The 15767-nt window shown below is 40.9% G+C and overlaps 1 protein-coding gene across 1 annotated transcript in view; it reads left to right on the top strand.

The window, feature by feature from the left end:
* Positions 1-15767, top strand: part of nell2a (neural EGFL like 2a) — a 126088-nt gene that overhangs the window by 57050 nt on the left and 53271 nt on the right. The window contains exon 13 of the mRNA XM_050074007.1: positions 9894-10019. Coding sequence (XP_049929964.1) covers positions 9894-10019 — 126 coding nt within the window. The remainder of the gene's footprint in view (positions 1-9893; positions 10020-15767) is intronic.

Here is a 15767-nt window from a genome sequence, read left to right as displayed (position 1 = left end):
CCACCCATGAGGAACCAAGGCCAACAGTGGAGATTATTTGCTGAGTGGGACACTGTTTGGCCAGCAGGGACAGCTCTTTGTCTCTTTGCTCTTTCCTGTGACTGCCATTTATCTGGCCACGAGGGAACTGGCTACTGAAGAATATCAGACAATGTTTTGGCAACCCTCGTCCCTGTGCCGTTTATTGAAAGCCCATCTGCTCGAGTAAGTGAGCTGGTTAGGGATGGATAGATGAGGAAAAGGCAGAATAAAAGAGAGATAAAGAGAAGGAGAGGGACCGCTGGTGGAATGGCACTGACTCGGGTGTCTTTGTGGGACATCCAGAGGCAATGCCAGTGTTATCTCCCTACTCCCAGACCTTGGTATACTGCAGTATGGAACACAGATAGTGAGGACGCACCCTATTAGAAATTACATGTTATGCAAACGGAGAGGGATAAGCTGGTGTTTCCTATCTACATAGTTACGGGATGACTTGCATGAGCAATAGTGGGAATATTAAAAATGTCAATGAAAAGTTATGACCTCCGATGATATAACAGCACTTGGCATGTATGGCATACATTTTAATGTAAACATATGGATGAATTGATTTATGTGCTGGGTTGTCATACTTCAAGAAAGCAACACTTCCAGGCTAACTGTTGTCCCACTGGCTCCTGTGACGCAATGCAATCTCTAAATTAGGATTTGTTTAAAGGATAAGTTTGGTATTTTCCTGGTTTTTCCATTTTTGTGTGCTTAAATGACTAATAGGATGAGTTATGAGCGAGTAACTACTCATGGCATGTTTGTACCATCAATTTACATCCATTAAAAGTGCTTTTTTTTTTGCCACTGACAGGCTCAGATTGTTATTCTAAGTGTCTGGCAACTTGTGGAAAGCATCCCTACAGAGATAGACCTTTTTGTTAAGGAGTAAGATCCTTTATGTTTAATCCTGAAACAGCCCTGAGATCGCCAACTCCAAATTCACCAGACCCCATTTACAGTAAATAAACAGGACTTTTAGTGTGTATAGAGCCGTTATATTTTCACACCTTAACAAGAATTAACAAGAGTATTTTTTCCACCAAAGTTGGTAATAGCTGGAACAGTGAAAAGACAAATCAAGACGGTTTTGGTGAGTTTTATTTTGTTTCTGTCGACTTTGAATGCAGTGTTTTTATGGGAATAAAATTAGTGCATATTCAAATGGAGTCTGGTGGGATTGGTGAGAACAATTTTATTATAATAAATAAAATTTTATTAAAAAAACAAAGTTACAAAGTGCTTTACATTGTGGATTCTGGATTTAAAACAATGCAGGATTCAAGCAAACTAAATGAGGCAATTTAAGAAACTACAAAGAACAATAAAAATAAGATAAAGGTAAAATACCATCACTGAAGCAGAGAAGCAAAGTTGGCAACTAATTGCCTTATAGATTGCACTGAGGTACAGCAAATCAAACAATTAGAGAAAAACGAAATAGAAGAATACAATAACCAGTAATTGTATTGGCTTTTTAATTCTGTTATTCATTTTAGGCATGTTTCTGGTTTAAAAAAGGATTTTACTCTTTGCCAAAGAGTTCGACCTCTGTAGGAATCCTTGCCTCAAGTCTTTAGACACTTAAAGTGAAAATCCGAGGCTGTCAGTGGCAAAACAAGCACTTTAGTTTGATGTAAATTAATGGTGCAAACATCCCCGAGTAGTTACCCTGCAACCTGTTTCCCTGTAGCTGTCTGCAGCACTCTCATTAAAACTGGACCAATTTCAATATTTGTTGTTACCATTAGTCACTGAGAGTGCTTTCAGACCTAGGGTTGTCTTGCTTTGGTCTGAATCAGGGACTCATCTAATTAGAAAGTTGCATAATTGCCTAGAGTTGGTTCATGTTCTCACGGCAGCATTTACAAGTGGACCAGATCAAATGCCTTGCACAAGAAAGCTGCTCTTGATTGGTCAGAATTTCCATGCGGGAAAAATCCAGGAAGTAAACAAAACGTTGAAGAAGAGTACACTTGTAAGATAAATGTGACACTTTCTAATGTCACAATGGAGGGACAACTACACAGGTTGATTTTAGCGCTGCTCATCGTGGACTATATTGCTGTCATTGTTCATTTTAGTCAAACCATACAGTTTGAAAACGAGGCGCGGCTCCAACTAGAAAACAATGTTTTGATGCATTGGATGTGCTGAATGTGCATATTAAGGCAGTACAGGAGGAGGTGCACATTAATAATCCTCCAGGACTGTAACATGCTCATGTTTAACCCAAACAATGTGTCATGTGACCGCAGTTGGTTCAGATCCAGGTCAGAACACGTTCTCACCACAAACGAACCACACCAGAGTTTGTTTGTAACCGGATTGAGACCACGTCTTGTTTTGGTGCACACCTGAGTGTGATTGCTGTGTTCACACCTGCCCAAACAAATCACACTTAGGGGGCAAACAAACTTGAGTTCAATTGAACCGAACCAAACAGGGCAGGTGTGAAAGCACCCTTGAAACACAAAAACATAGGAAAATAAGGTCCATGTTGAAAAATACCAGTCTTAACCTTTAATTGTCTTTCTGAAAAAGTGAATAATGTTTGTGAAGTTTACTGTTTATATTCCAACATAACTGAGTACAGCGCTTGCTATTACAGTTTGAATACTTGGGGATTTTGACAGAGTTAAACAATGATTAATTTGTTGGTAATTAAAAGCTACAGCTCCCATAATGTAATTTTCAGTCTGGCAACATATTATGTTTCCTCCTTATCCTTTATTATCCTTTATTATCCTTATGCTTGTCTGTTTTTAGACTGTATTTATAGATCCACTTAACTGCAGCAGAACATCTTTTCTTCTTAGCTGAACTCCAGTACTTTGTGATGCAGAAGTTTACTGCGGAGTTAGTCAGTTCGCTGTGACGTCACTGTTAGGTGTGGTTAGAGAGCACACTTCTGACCATACCAACCCATCAGTGATGCTGTGTGTGGTTAGATCTGCAGCACAGATGAGACTTAAATCTAGAATGGGCAGCGAAACACTGCGTTATAGCCTTGAATCAGGTCACTCTTTAAAAAGACATAATAGGGTTTGCTGTAGCCGTGTGTAGACGAGGTAAATTGACAAGGCCATACTCATAGCTCCCACTAGACTGGCCTGTGATGGTCTCGGCTTGAGGGACACGGAGTTTATTGAAGAGTTACTCCACACTAGCTTTTGGAAGATGAGGAGTAGTGTTAAAAAAGCACCGTCAGTTTGCAGTGCATGCAGGATAATTAGAATGGGTGCTGTTTCTATCAAGAGGTGTATGAGAACAGAAGTATTACATGAACAACAATATCACATTGCTTTGTGAAAAGCTACAATCCCTTTCTGGATAAATGGAGTGAACTGTGCAGGAGTCATCCTGTTAAGCAAAATTATGCTGTAGTGCTGGGTTTTTAGTAGTTGGATTATTAAAAAATGCCAGTGTGATTTTGAATGAAGGTCTTCTTACATCTGGAGCTAAACCAGTGAGTTCTGATTTCACACAGCTCTCTAAATACTGAAGTAGTAGCTTGCTGTTATTTTTTTCTGACAGCAGGAACTAGAGAAAAGCTCCCTCTTTATGCATAACAAGGACGTTTTTTGTCCTGATAATACAAAATTACCCACCCTCCTCAGGTATGACTATGATTGATTCAGTAGTTATGCAGGAATGCACAAAGGTGATGGAGAAAAAATAAAAACGACAGCCATTTTCTAGCCATCTATCGTGGCGTGGCAACAGATTGACCCCAAGCACTCCATTCAGCGATAAAAGCCGCTGCTGACTCTTAGCCAGCCTTCTTTGCTTGGTGCGTCACGTGTGTCCATGTGACAGGCCAATCAAGAAAATGGAGTGCGTTAATGGAGATGGAGATGGTCACTCTCCCCCCACGCGTTCGTGCGGCGCCCCTCATCATCTCACCTCCTAACATATTGTTTTAGCAAACGTAACTGCTGTCACCGGGGGCGGGATGGATGGTGTCTTACAGTTAATAGGCTCTAAATCAAAGCTGCAGCATGGACGGCCAATCGCGAAGCTGGAAACGCTGTCACCTAAGACCTCCGCTCAAGGTTACCATTGCGATTGCGGACGGACAGAATTTGTTCTGTTGCTGTCTGTCTCTTCAGTGACAGTTAATACCTTTCACTGCTTTCTCTCCTCTTCTGTTCCTCTGCCATCTAAATCTCTTTCTCCTGCTATCTCAAATGTTCACCCTCGTACGCACACACTCCACACTTTTCACCACTTTTACTTCACACTGGCCTTTTCTCATTCTACAATCTCTCTCTGTTTAATCCACTACTTTGCCTGCCCTTTTCTCTCCACCTCCTTCTGTCCTCCCTCTGTATCTCTCTCTCACATCACTATCTCAGTCATTCGCCCTCTCCCCAGCTGTCCCATCTCCTTTTTCTGTCTAGCTCTACAGAACAGCTTGTTGTGACTCTGTCTTTGTCTCTAATTCAGTTCTGCTCCTTACCTGCCCTGCTTTCTGCCCTTCCCTCTACTTTCCATTTTCTCCCTAACCTCTCTACCTCTCTGTTTCTCTCTGTCAAAGCCAGTTGCAGGGTTTAATTAGCCTGCCTTCATTTGGTGAAGGACATGTGTACTTTCATAGGTGGTCGGCGATTGTCTGTCTGCCTCATTTATCCGTAAAGCTTTTGAATAGCTGGAGGCAGCAAGTATTGATGGAACCGTGAAAGGAGGAAGACCAAGGAAATGTGAATGCCACAGTTGTAGGCAGATGCTGTGCTCTTAGTTTGTGGGTTGGTGGGCGGTGCTCCACCCAAGGACATGCGAGCCGAGTGAATGCCAATGCAAATCTATTGAAATTCAATTTCAAGTGCACTTCGCAAAAGCACCTGCCACAGAACATATTCAGAGGTGAATGTCCTCTTGTGCTCCTACAGACCCTGAATACAGTGAATGAATAATAAATTGGTAATGTCAAGGACCATGGAGCTTGTCTCTCAAAAAGTGCCTACGTTTGACCTGTGCTATCAACAGGAACAAGGCCCCGGAGCATATCACACAGCCGGGTTTGTTCAGATCAACTTGTATTTGCATCCAATTGCATTTGGTTGCATCACATTATCAAGATTATTTTGTTTACCCTGGCAGTGTTGTGCATCTTCTGTCTGATGGTTTGGCATGCAGTTTAGAACCCAGGAATAGCTGTTGCTAAGGCAACAGCTAATATGGATCCAAATATGGAATCATGAGAGTGAGAAGGAAATACAAAAGACAATCTAATAAATGATATTCTTAAAGCTACACTAACTGAGTTTTAATTAATAGGGTGCCGAACGCCTTCAAAACAATCTCACAGAGACACAGTCCCGATACAGCAGTGATTTATCAAGCTGTCATGCTAACATGTTAGCAACCAGTTGCCCACTTATATATCTAGTGGAGACAGAGCAACATTAGCTATAGCCTGTCCCAGACGTCTGAATCACCGCCTACAGATTTGTTCTGCGATTCAAATAGCACTGGTCGTTGTGCTCATTGATGGCTGTTTCCCATGTTTAGAGAAATGATTGACTGATCAAAGCCTAAAGATTAAGAATGGGGACCATCTACATTCACGATAAAGCAGCTATATAGGTTGTTGCAGTGGTATAGTGGAGAGTATACACCTATCAGCCAAAAAGCCATTGTAATATATAGGAGAGTATACCCACTTCCTCCTCAGCAACCTACCCATCTACCTCAAATATTAACTGCTCCTTGCGACCACTAGTGCAGCTTCTGTGGCAACAGGCAGTGACACTGGCAGGACAGATATGTCACTCTACTGATTGGGTCAGGGTAAAACAGGAAATCAGTTGACAAGGACACAGTGTCAGGCTGAATGAATGAAGTGAAACAAAACAGAAATTCAGTCTAATTATCAGGCTACATGAGTGCCCCATTGAAATCTTGAAATCACATTTCTGGCCACCTGATGCACTCATTTGTGTTTCAGCTCCAGTGTTTAGCTTGCTGTACTTAACTTTCTTCACCAGTCACTCATTTCCTTCCTCCTTCTATTGTTTCATGTTAGGCAAGAGCTTTTCCATTGGCAGTTTTTGCTGCACCGAGTGAAACCATGTTGCTTTGATTTGCGTTATTACCACTTTAAGCCCAGTTCAGACCAAAGATTCATGATGAGACGAGTCCAGACTTGCAACTACTTGCAATGCGCCGTTCTGCAACGTTCTGAAAACCTGCCAGATCACACCAATGCAACTCGATGAGATGGTGTATCGTCTCTATGCAACAACTCTCTGTACTTCTGTTCTGATTTCCAGCTTTTTAGGCTTATTTTGTGGTTGAATATAATTTGTAGCATCTTAAAATATGAATGAGCATAGTGATAGTGAGATACTGGCTACAGCTGCATTTGTAGTAGTGATGAAATGGTGAAAAACAAAAAGAGCATCAGATGGACTGTCTTTATTTTAAATTTAAAACACTTGTGTGGTTTTAACATGGGTGTGTAGGGGGTTAATGTGACACACTGTATATGGGCACTTCAGTACACAGGACTCATATTTAAGAGCACAGTTAAAGGGCTCACACCATGGTGTACACACACAGGTGTTCTCACTTATTTTTCCTGATTACACCTCTTAATCAGGAGTGTGTGGACATGTACAGACTGTGCTGATTGATCTCCTTCACTCCCCTGATGGACCTCATACACCTTTATCATTGTTTTTATACATTAAATTTGGTGACCTCATGTAAGTCCCAGCATGCCTCTGCCAGACCAAGCAGAGGTTTAATCAGCTAGAATGATTAAAAACACCTGTTTGTGTGCAGAGCCCATTAGATTAACTTCTCCAGTGGCATAATTCTTGCTCTACAGTATCTACTTAAAGCATATAACATTTAAAGTATGCTCAAGCACACAGATGAACTGAATGACCAGAAGTGATCTGGAGAAAAGCAGCGGAGCCGCTGTGTTGGAGTGCTTTACTTTGAATAGACTGAAAATCGAGTGGTGCAACCTTAAGTGCTTCACTGCCCGCCTCTCATGGACCCTCTGCTTTTCGACCTCTGTCTGCCTCTGATGAAGACAAATAGCCTTTTCCCACTGGCTGCATAGAAGCTTTTAGGAAACTTCTGTAGCGAGAACCAACCAGGACAACCTGCAAAAAAGTGGTTCCCAGGATGAAACACCTGAACTAGGCCACAATATAATGATAGGGATGTCATCATAACAGTGCTGTGCTTTTTATTGAAAACCAAGTCCTCCCAAGAATAACGACGGCATTGGTTGTCTCAGCAAGTGCCCCAAATTAACATGTTTTTAGGCTGAAAAAGCCCCCTAGTGGTCGCAGTAATTATGACGATAGCGAAGGAGGAAGTTAAGTGGCAATGTTGAGGAGACCGTTGTTTGTTTCTTGTTTCCAACCTACAGTAACCTTACCCCCCTTTTTTTTAGAAGACATGACCACCATCATTTTCTAACCTTAACTCTTTGAAACCTGAGCAAATTGGTTTGATTTCTTTCAAAAACATGAGAAGGGAGCATCAGTGGCTTAATGGATAGAGCAGGTGCCCCATGTACAAGGCTGTTGCTGAGCGGCTCGGGCTCGACTCCAGCCTGTGGCCCCTTGCTGCATATCATTCCCTCTCTCTATCCCCCTATATGCTCAGCTTTCCTATCAATTAAAGGCAAAAATGCCTCAAAAAATATCTTTAAAAAAAACCCCAAAAAAACATGAGAAGAAGGCAACAAAAGAAGTAATGACCCCAAAAATTTGCAGGACATTAGTAAAGAGAGGAAATTAAAAGGAAATCACCTGGAAAAGTGTTTAAAAATAATAATAATTCTGTATTTTAATTTTAAATATGCAATAATAATAAATATAAATATAATTTTCTTTTTTTCCCCTATTTTTCAAAAATAATTTACTAAATCTGTTATTTTTTTGCCATTTGTGGGGCATTTTTTTACCAGGTTGCTGACTGCCTTATTTTCCATGTTGTTTTTTAAAGAAATCACACTAATTTGCGCAAAGTTCAAAAGTTTAAATACCTGTGAAGGGCGTCTGAAAGCAGCACAAGTAATGATGTTGCTCCAGGTTTCGGGCTCTATGAAAAATTTAGAGCAGAGCAGTTCTTTACACGGAGGTGGCTGAGGCGGCAGCTAGCAGCTAACGGTACTAACTTCACAAACAGCACTAAACAACAGCAACAGTGCTGACAGAGCTAACAGTGTTGACCAGGAGAGATCAGAGGGTGGGCGCTATGCAGTGGTGTAGTGGAGAGTATACACAGGTATAAGGCGTTTACTCACCTGTCTCTTTTGGCTGTTTCTCATCTATTAGCCAAAAGCCTTCCCTCTCTGTATAACCTACCCATCTATTTAGTAGTGCACCCACTTAATCAAGTACCACTACACCACTGGCGCTATGCTTCTGTTACGCTGCTGTCCCAGTATCAGCAGTAACTGCTTTATGAGTGTGGTGCAAAGTGGCAGCAATGTGGCGACCGGTGTTACTGAATTCTGTGACCCAACCCCTAAAGCCAAACCACTCAGCAACTCACAAAACTCAATGTTTTTTAAGGGAGTCTGGTACTAGGACACAGAATGATAAATAAATGTTGCATACAGAACATTTAACTACGTGCTTATTACTGTAACCTGACGACAAAGCTCCCCTTACCTCGTTTATCCCACAATGATCTTTCCCTAAACCAAATAACCTACAGTCATTTTTGTGCTTAAATCTTACCAGACGTAATTGTGGCATTTTCATCATATCATAAGATCATAGAACAAATTTATCAACAGGGATATATGACGGTGTTGGAAGGCACAGACAAATGATGTTGCCCTGCTGATAGAAGACTTGCTGTGAAAATCACTCACACAAAGCCGGATCTTTTTTTTTTTTTTCTCTTTATACAAACCACCAGTGACTACATGTTAATGTCTTCTTATCTCTAATTAGAAATTAATGAAAGCCAAAGTCAATTATGGCCCGCTCCAACATCTTTGATGAATTCAGGAAGCTCCTAAACATCAACACCAACTTTGTAGAACCAGACAAGACAACAAGCTCGGCCAGCTAATTTATTTGTATAATCAGAAGGCGAACTGGTGGAACACCAACAAACGTGCATCAGCAAATAAGATAAGTAAGCTTAATGTTTGTGCCTGCACATCAGAATATTGTAAACAAATTAAGGCTTTTTTTCCTTTACATACACTCGCTGTCGCAGCCTTTTCAAACATTTCTGTGCTGTCGGATGAAGTAAAAATTATTAATTTAATGGTGGCTGTCTCCCAGATGTATTCAGGCCTACACCTAAAGACAGGCCAGACTTTTCTTCCACAGCAATTCTGGTTTCCCATTCCTCTCTCCACACAACTAGGAAGCATTATACAGTCTATCATGAGATGCACTTTTCACAGATTTTGCTTGATAGTTTGGAAAACATACGTTCCACCATTGTTGAAAATGTTAACGTACGTCAGAAACAGTAATGCCTCATTATGTTAAATTAATAATGAGGTCATTTACAATGTGTTTCTGTAGGGGAGGGTGATGAAGCTGTTGAACGTCACTCAATCAACGCAAATCAGAATCGATGTCTTGCTCTTGAGGTTTGACGTATCAATGCAGACAGCATTGTTTGATCTGCACCACAAGAGAGTGTCTACAATCTGCCAGCAAATATTGTATTTTTTATATAAAGGTCTGTTGATATCTATGACATCATTAACCCTATACTTACCTTTTGAGGTGAAGAATTCAAAAGCATCACCTGGAAACGAATTACATTTGCAGACTCTGATGCACTTGATAGAAACGTTGAAAGGAAGCCACATCTAACCCAGCTTTGTTCTCCTCCCTCTCTCCTTCTCTCTCCCATCTCCTCAGATATTGATGAGTGCGCTGAAGGAAAGCACTACTGCAGGGAGAACACCATGTGCGTTAACACCCCCGGCTCCTTCATGTGCATCTGCCATACAGGCTACATCAGGATCGATGACTATTCCTGCACAGGTGAGTTCCTCCGCTGACCTTTTGACAGGCTGGAATCACGTGGAGAAGGCACTCTGTTTTTTATTCTGGCTTTGTGAGCTTCAGCCTCCAGAGCAACCATTTTGTGTAGGGAGTTGCTAGCAGACATGAAGTAGGTACAAATAAGGAGGATGTTTTGTCTTAATGGGCGTGGAGACGAGGAGAGACAGGCAGGTATAAAGAGATTTAATTGTAGGTTTCTACTACAGGAGCTTTTAAAGCATTTTATACATCTACAGTGGGTTATTGCCAGTTAGAAATGATTTTATTAGCATCTTTAGTCATACACTGGAGGATGATGTTTGATTTCATTATGATAAATGCTGCAACCAAGAGACGCACAGACTTACAGAGACAGAGAGAGGAACAGGCAGTGAGACATTCAGATATAAACACAGTGAGTTATCAGTGTCAGAGTGCAGCGTGAGACAGAACAAGGAAGCTGTGTGATAGAAAAACATGCTACGACAGAGAGACATAGTTATAATACAACACCTGTAAAACACACTGTTAACCTTAGCAACGTGCTACACCTCCTCTCCCTTTTTTCCTGCTCGTCGTATTCCAGACGGTGCCCGGTTAGACACACTAGTGTGTGAATCTGTCACCCTGCAATTATGCACGGTCTGTTCATTTGATATGCATAGGGATGAACATCTCAGTTTGATTTGCTCCTATTGGTTTTGCTCTGATTACTAGCACCACATTGAAATAAAACACACGCAAATCAATACCAGCTTCACTGCTTTATGATTCAGCATAAGCTAGCAGTGGAGAAAAGATTGAACACTGAGGGAAAGTGTCGAATCAATTTGGGGTTGCGTTTGCTTTGTGTAGATTACAAAGAGCATCTTAAACTCCACAATTTCACAAATTTATTCTATAAAAAAAGCATTAATATGAATCTCTAAACTCTATTATATTGTGAGATAAGCCAGTTGTTTGCTATGTGACATATTTGTAGCTGAAATCTTTAAAAGCGATGCTGATACTTGGTGTGAAGACTTCTGTGCTTTGAAAACTTTACTTTGAAAAAGAAAAAGATTAACTTCAGGCCTCTTTGGAAATGTAAAAATATCTGTGGTGGACTTTCTGCCTTATTTGTGTGTGTGTGTGAGGGTACAGTCTTCTTCTGGCGTGTGAAAGTACTGTGTGCGTGTGATAAGGAGAGGGAAAGTCACTGAGAACCTGAGAAACAGACAGACTGTGAGTGGAGGCGGCAGACCCATTTGTTCCTGATCAAAGTTGAAGCCAAAGTCAATTTCAAAAGCAAACCAAATCAATCTGAAAAGATTGCGTGGATGATTCACAGTCTTTGTTCTCTGTCTGTGTTGTGGGTGATTGTGGTAGTAGCCCTGCTTGTTCATAATAGTGTCTTCCACTATAGGTTGCCATCAGGTCATATAAGGCACATTTTTATAGGTAGGAGAGAAAATACCTGTGTTACATCACCCTGATTGATCTAAAAAAAAAAAACATCAGATTCAGGTGCCCACACTTTCAATATGGTACCTTTGGAACTAAAAGAAACAGAGCGAGATTGCACGTCAACATTTTCAGAACTAAACAGAGTGCACTTAACATAATCTGATTGATCCACTCATTGCTAAAAGTGTACATGTAAAAGTAACGTTTCACCTTAAAAGTTGCCGACAGTCAGCCCAGTAAATGAAGTTATTTTGTCTCAGACTACAGCTGCTGCAAGAAAACATCCTTACATTTTCAATTTCAATTTTTCAGTCAATTTTATTTATAAAGCCCAGTATCACAAATCACTATTTGCCTCACAGGGCTTTACAGCATACGACATCCCTCTGTCCTTTGGACCCTCACAGCGGATAAGGAAAAACTCCCCCCCCCAAAAAAAACCCTTTAACAGGGGGAAAAAACGGTAGAAACCTCAGGAAGAGCAACTGATTTTATAGTTATAATTTACTAATATATATAAAACTCTCCACAGTATGAACAGTGGTTACATGAGCCTCAAAACCAGCCACAACTCAGCCCTGAGCAGAGTGACCATCCTCTATTGACCAATCAACAGACTGCAGTGTTCACAGCTCCACCTTTTAGTACCAGATCTGTGTGCTAGGTACCCCAACAGAGGGGGGACCAAAAATGGGCGCGGTACGGAACAGTTCCATTGGTACCATCCACAACTTTTCACAGTGGAAACGTACCGTACTGCTCAGTGGATACAGTGCTTTATTTACTGAGGTGTTGGAAAAAGCTAGCCATGTTTAAGGGCTGCTATGTATTCATACCAAACTGTCACAGTACAGGGGTCAAGTGTGGTCAAGTGCAAGTTACACCCAGAAACCTTTAGCTTTACGCTGTTAGCACCTTACGCTGAGGTTAACGCAACAAGTAGATTGTCATGTGAGTCAGTCACACTATGACAAGCGGTAGGCTATAACAGCAACAGAGAGACAGCTGGGCAACAGATAAGGACGGTGTGTGTCAGCGTTGTTCTTCTGTTGTAGGATATGGAACAGATGTGCTGATAACCAGGATTAAAAATGTCTGGGTGCTTTGATTGTTTAACTATAGCCATGGTGGAAATAATCGAAATATACCTTCTTATGCAAGTTTTATTTTTTATTGGTTTATTTATTTTATATTTTCACTCTGATGGCATAAGAGATGCTTTTCAATTTTGTAGCTTATTGTGACCTGTAGCCGTTTGGGAAATTGTTTATTTAGTGTAATAGAGAAGTGTTTGAAATGTTTCCTATTGGAGAATTGTGTCTGTCTTTGACACTTGGACTACTGTCTGTTCTAAATTAAGAAAAAAAAACCCCAGAACATATCCTTATGTATTTGGGTTTTGTTCTGCTGTACCAAACTCACACCAAACAGGAATGAATCACACAGCTTGACATTTGTGTCACACCGTTACACCCTCACCGTTAAACCTCTACCATGTTTGCATTTGGTAAATGGTAAATGGATCTGCACTTCTAAAGCGCCTCTCTAGTCTAGTAGTTTTTACACTCAAGTCACATTCACCCATTCACACACATATTCACACACTGGTGGCCAAAGCTCCCATACAAGGTGCCTACTCAGTTTTTTTTTTAACACACTCACACACCGATGGAACAGTCATCGGGAGCAGTTTGGGGTTCAGTGTCTTGCTCAAGGATACTTTGACAAGCAGACTGGAGGAGCCTGGGATCGAACCGCTGCTCTTCCGATTAGTGGACAACCTGCTCTACCTCTGACAGTGGACAGTTGTTGTTTCAACAAGTGTAAAAGCAGCATATATCTGCTGCGATTGAAACACTACAATAAGAGCGTTTTATTGTGAAGTAAATTAGTAACTTTGATATAAGAAACAAAGCTATTTCTAAACAGGAAAACACATCCCACTTCCCTAAAGAGGCCCAACAGGGAAAGGTTCAAATGGCTGAACACGCCACATGCTATTGTTTTGGTATTAAAAGTCAGATAGACAGTCACAACAGTGAAACAGCTGTTGTGGATAAATGAGGCAACAGCATCTGTGGTTTTAGCCATAAAGTCAATGAGATAGTCCCAAATGGGGCCAAGCTACTTCACTTAGCAGATGATAATGTATATTGTTTTTTTTAAATTATTTTATGCCTTGAGTAGACAGTGATAGTGGAGAGATGATGGATGGATTAATACTTATTAACTCCTCCAATAATATATATGATGAACTCAGCCAAAAATCATATGATTCTCTGCGGTTGTTCAGGTGGGGATTCCAGCACAAAGTAATTTTAACTTGAAGGAATCAAAGTCTACAAAGTTCTCGCACGCCAGAAATTCTTCAGCAGGTGCTTTAGAACCATACAACAGAGAAATCCTGCGCTCTGATGATTATTTTATTCGCCTAATCAGATAAAAAATATATATGGTGTTTTAATGATTTTCTCACTTGTACTTCTCAAACCCTCACTGGCTTAAATACATTAAGACAGACTATAATTTTTCACCTGATGAAGGTCTGAGGAGTGCTCAGCTGTGTGCAGGATTTTTTAGTTTTTCATTGTTAAAGTTTTTGGCATTGTCACCTTATTCAATAGGAAAGTATGGAGGCAGAGAGAAAACCATAAGGACTTTGTAAGGACTGTTTTAAGTCACCTGTCTCACAGTGTCTATTTAAAGTTATGGCTTTGTTATAATGCCAAATACAGGACCACACGTAGAGTAAAATACATAAAAATCTGAGTCAGTAATCCCTCCATAATGTAGTGTCTCTGTCCTTCATCGAGAATAATGCAATGTCATTCTGCAGTGATGAGTAGCAGATCCGCCTCATTCCTTACCAGTTGTTTGCAGCTTGTGAAACACGATGCTAAGTAGCTCCCTGTGTGCATCATCTCCGAAGAGGAGGCACCGCGCTGCATTTCCTCAGTGTCAGTAATTAAAAAAGCAATTTGCACCAATGCAAACTAATTCAGCAGCAGCAGAGTGAAGGGGCTGGCTGCCGCCTGCGCTGTGCGCCGGAGGATTTAGGCCCACAGCCTCCCTCCCTGCCGTGCCATTGGAGTTTGAATTAAAGCCGTAAGACTCAGCAGCACAACGAACACCCGGCGAAGACTCCCATTTCCTGCTCCATCTGGGACCCCTGTAGAGTTTCTCTCTTCCCCTGTCAATGGAAATCAGGAAATAATAGAGCATAGTTGAGGATTTGTGACTTTGTGTCTTTTTTATGAGCAGGCTTCTGAAAAGCATAAACAAGTTAGAACTGAGATTGAGGAATAGATATTTAAGGGAGTAACAAATGCACATTCATCTCTTTCTTGTGCTCTTGTGATTTATTTAGAGAAAGAAACCTCCTTGCTTACTCAGTCCTTTTCCATATTATCTTTAGACTGTACCTTATGTGATTTCACTCACTGCGTTTTCTGTAATCTTCTGAACTGCGTGCGAGTTTTATTGTTTTACTCATTTGTCTTTCTTCCACTGTGTGCTCATTCCTCAGATTCACAATGAAGATTAATACCCTCAAACCCAGTGGATTAAACTGTGTCACTGTATTTTATGTAGTTTCCTATTAAAACGTCTTCAAGTCACTGCAGCGGAATACACAGCTATGCGTCTCTTTATAAAAGTCAATTTGTGTGATTAAACCGAGGCTTATGCAGAGGCTTGACGTAATGACTTTTTCCCTGCTTCGGTCAAATTACCGTCGCAGCCTCCCTACAGAGTTATTGGACTATCATCTCCCACACATTCGCCATCAGAGCGAGCTTGATACTCGCCACAATCACTACTGTGGGCACATCTCACCTTTTCGCCAATATTAGAAAGATGAATTACAGCCAAATTACATGTCAACAATAACATTCAGGGCTCTTAAATGAAAAAAATTAATAAACGCTGGAAAACACACCAGGGTGCTTGTTCTTATATGTGTTCATATGCAGGTTTAGTGTCACCACTCTTGTCCTGGTGGCAGTAATTGACAATAAAAAAAGGGAAGATGCAGAAATCTGCTGCTTATTAATAGCGATTGAACATCTGCTTCTGTTTGAAAAGAGTCCAGAGGGAGTGCTGGTTCCTCTAAGTTGCCCACAGAAGAAATATTACAGCTGTGGAAGGAAACATTAAACCGCCCCCTTCAGTACCTATTGACACTGTACATTCGCATGATATACGAGCGTCTTTATCATCCTCAGTGGCTTTCACCAATTAACGAGTCGCAAACTCAGCAGAAACAATGTCCCGGTATTGATAGCCATATTTCCACATGCATTA

Source organism: Epinephelus moara, chromosome 20 (assembly GCF_006386435.1).
Source record: "Epinephelus moara isolate mb chromosome 20, YSFRI_EMoa_1.0, whole genome shotgun sequence".
NCBI classification, from domain to species: Eukaryota; Metazoa; Chordata; class Actinopteri; order Perciformes; family Serranidae; genus Epinephelus; species Epinephelus moara.
The sequence above is the reverse complement of the archived record's forward strand: the minus strand, read 5'-3'. Positions and strand labels throughout refer to the sequence as shown.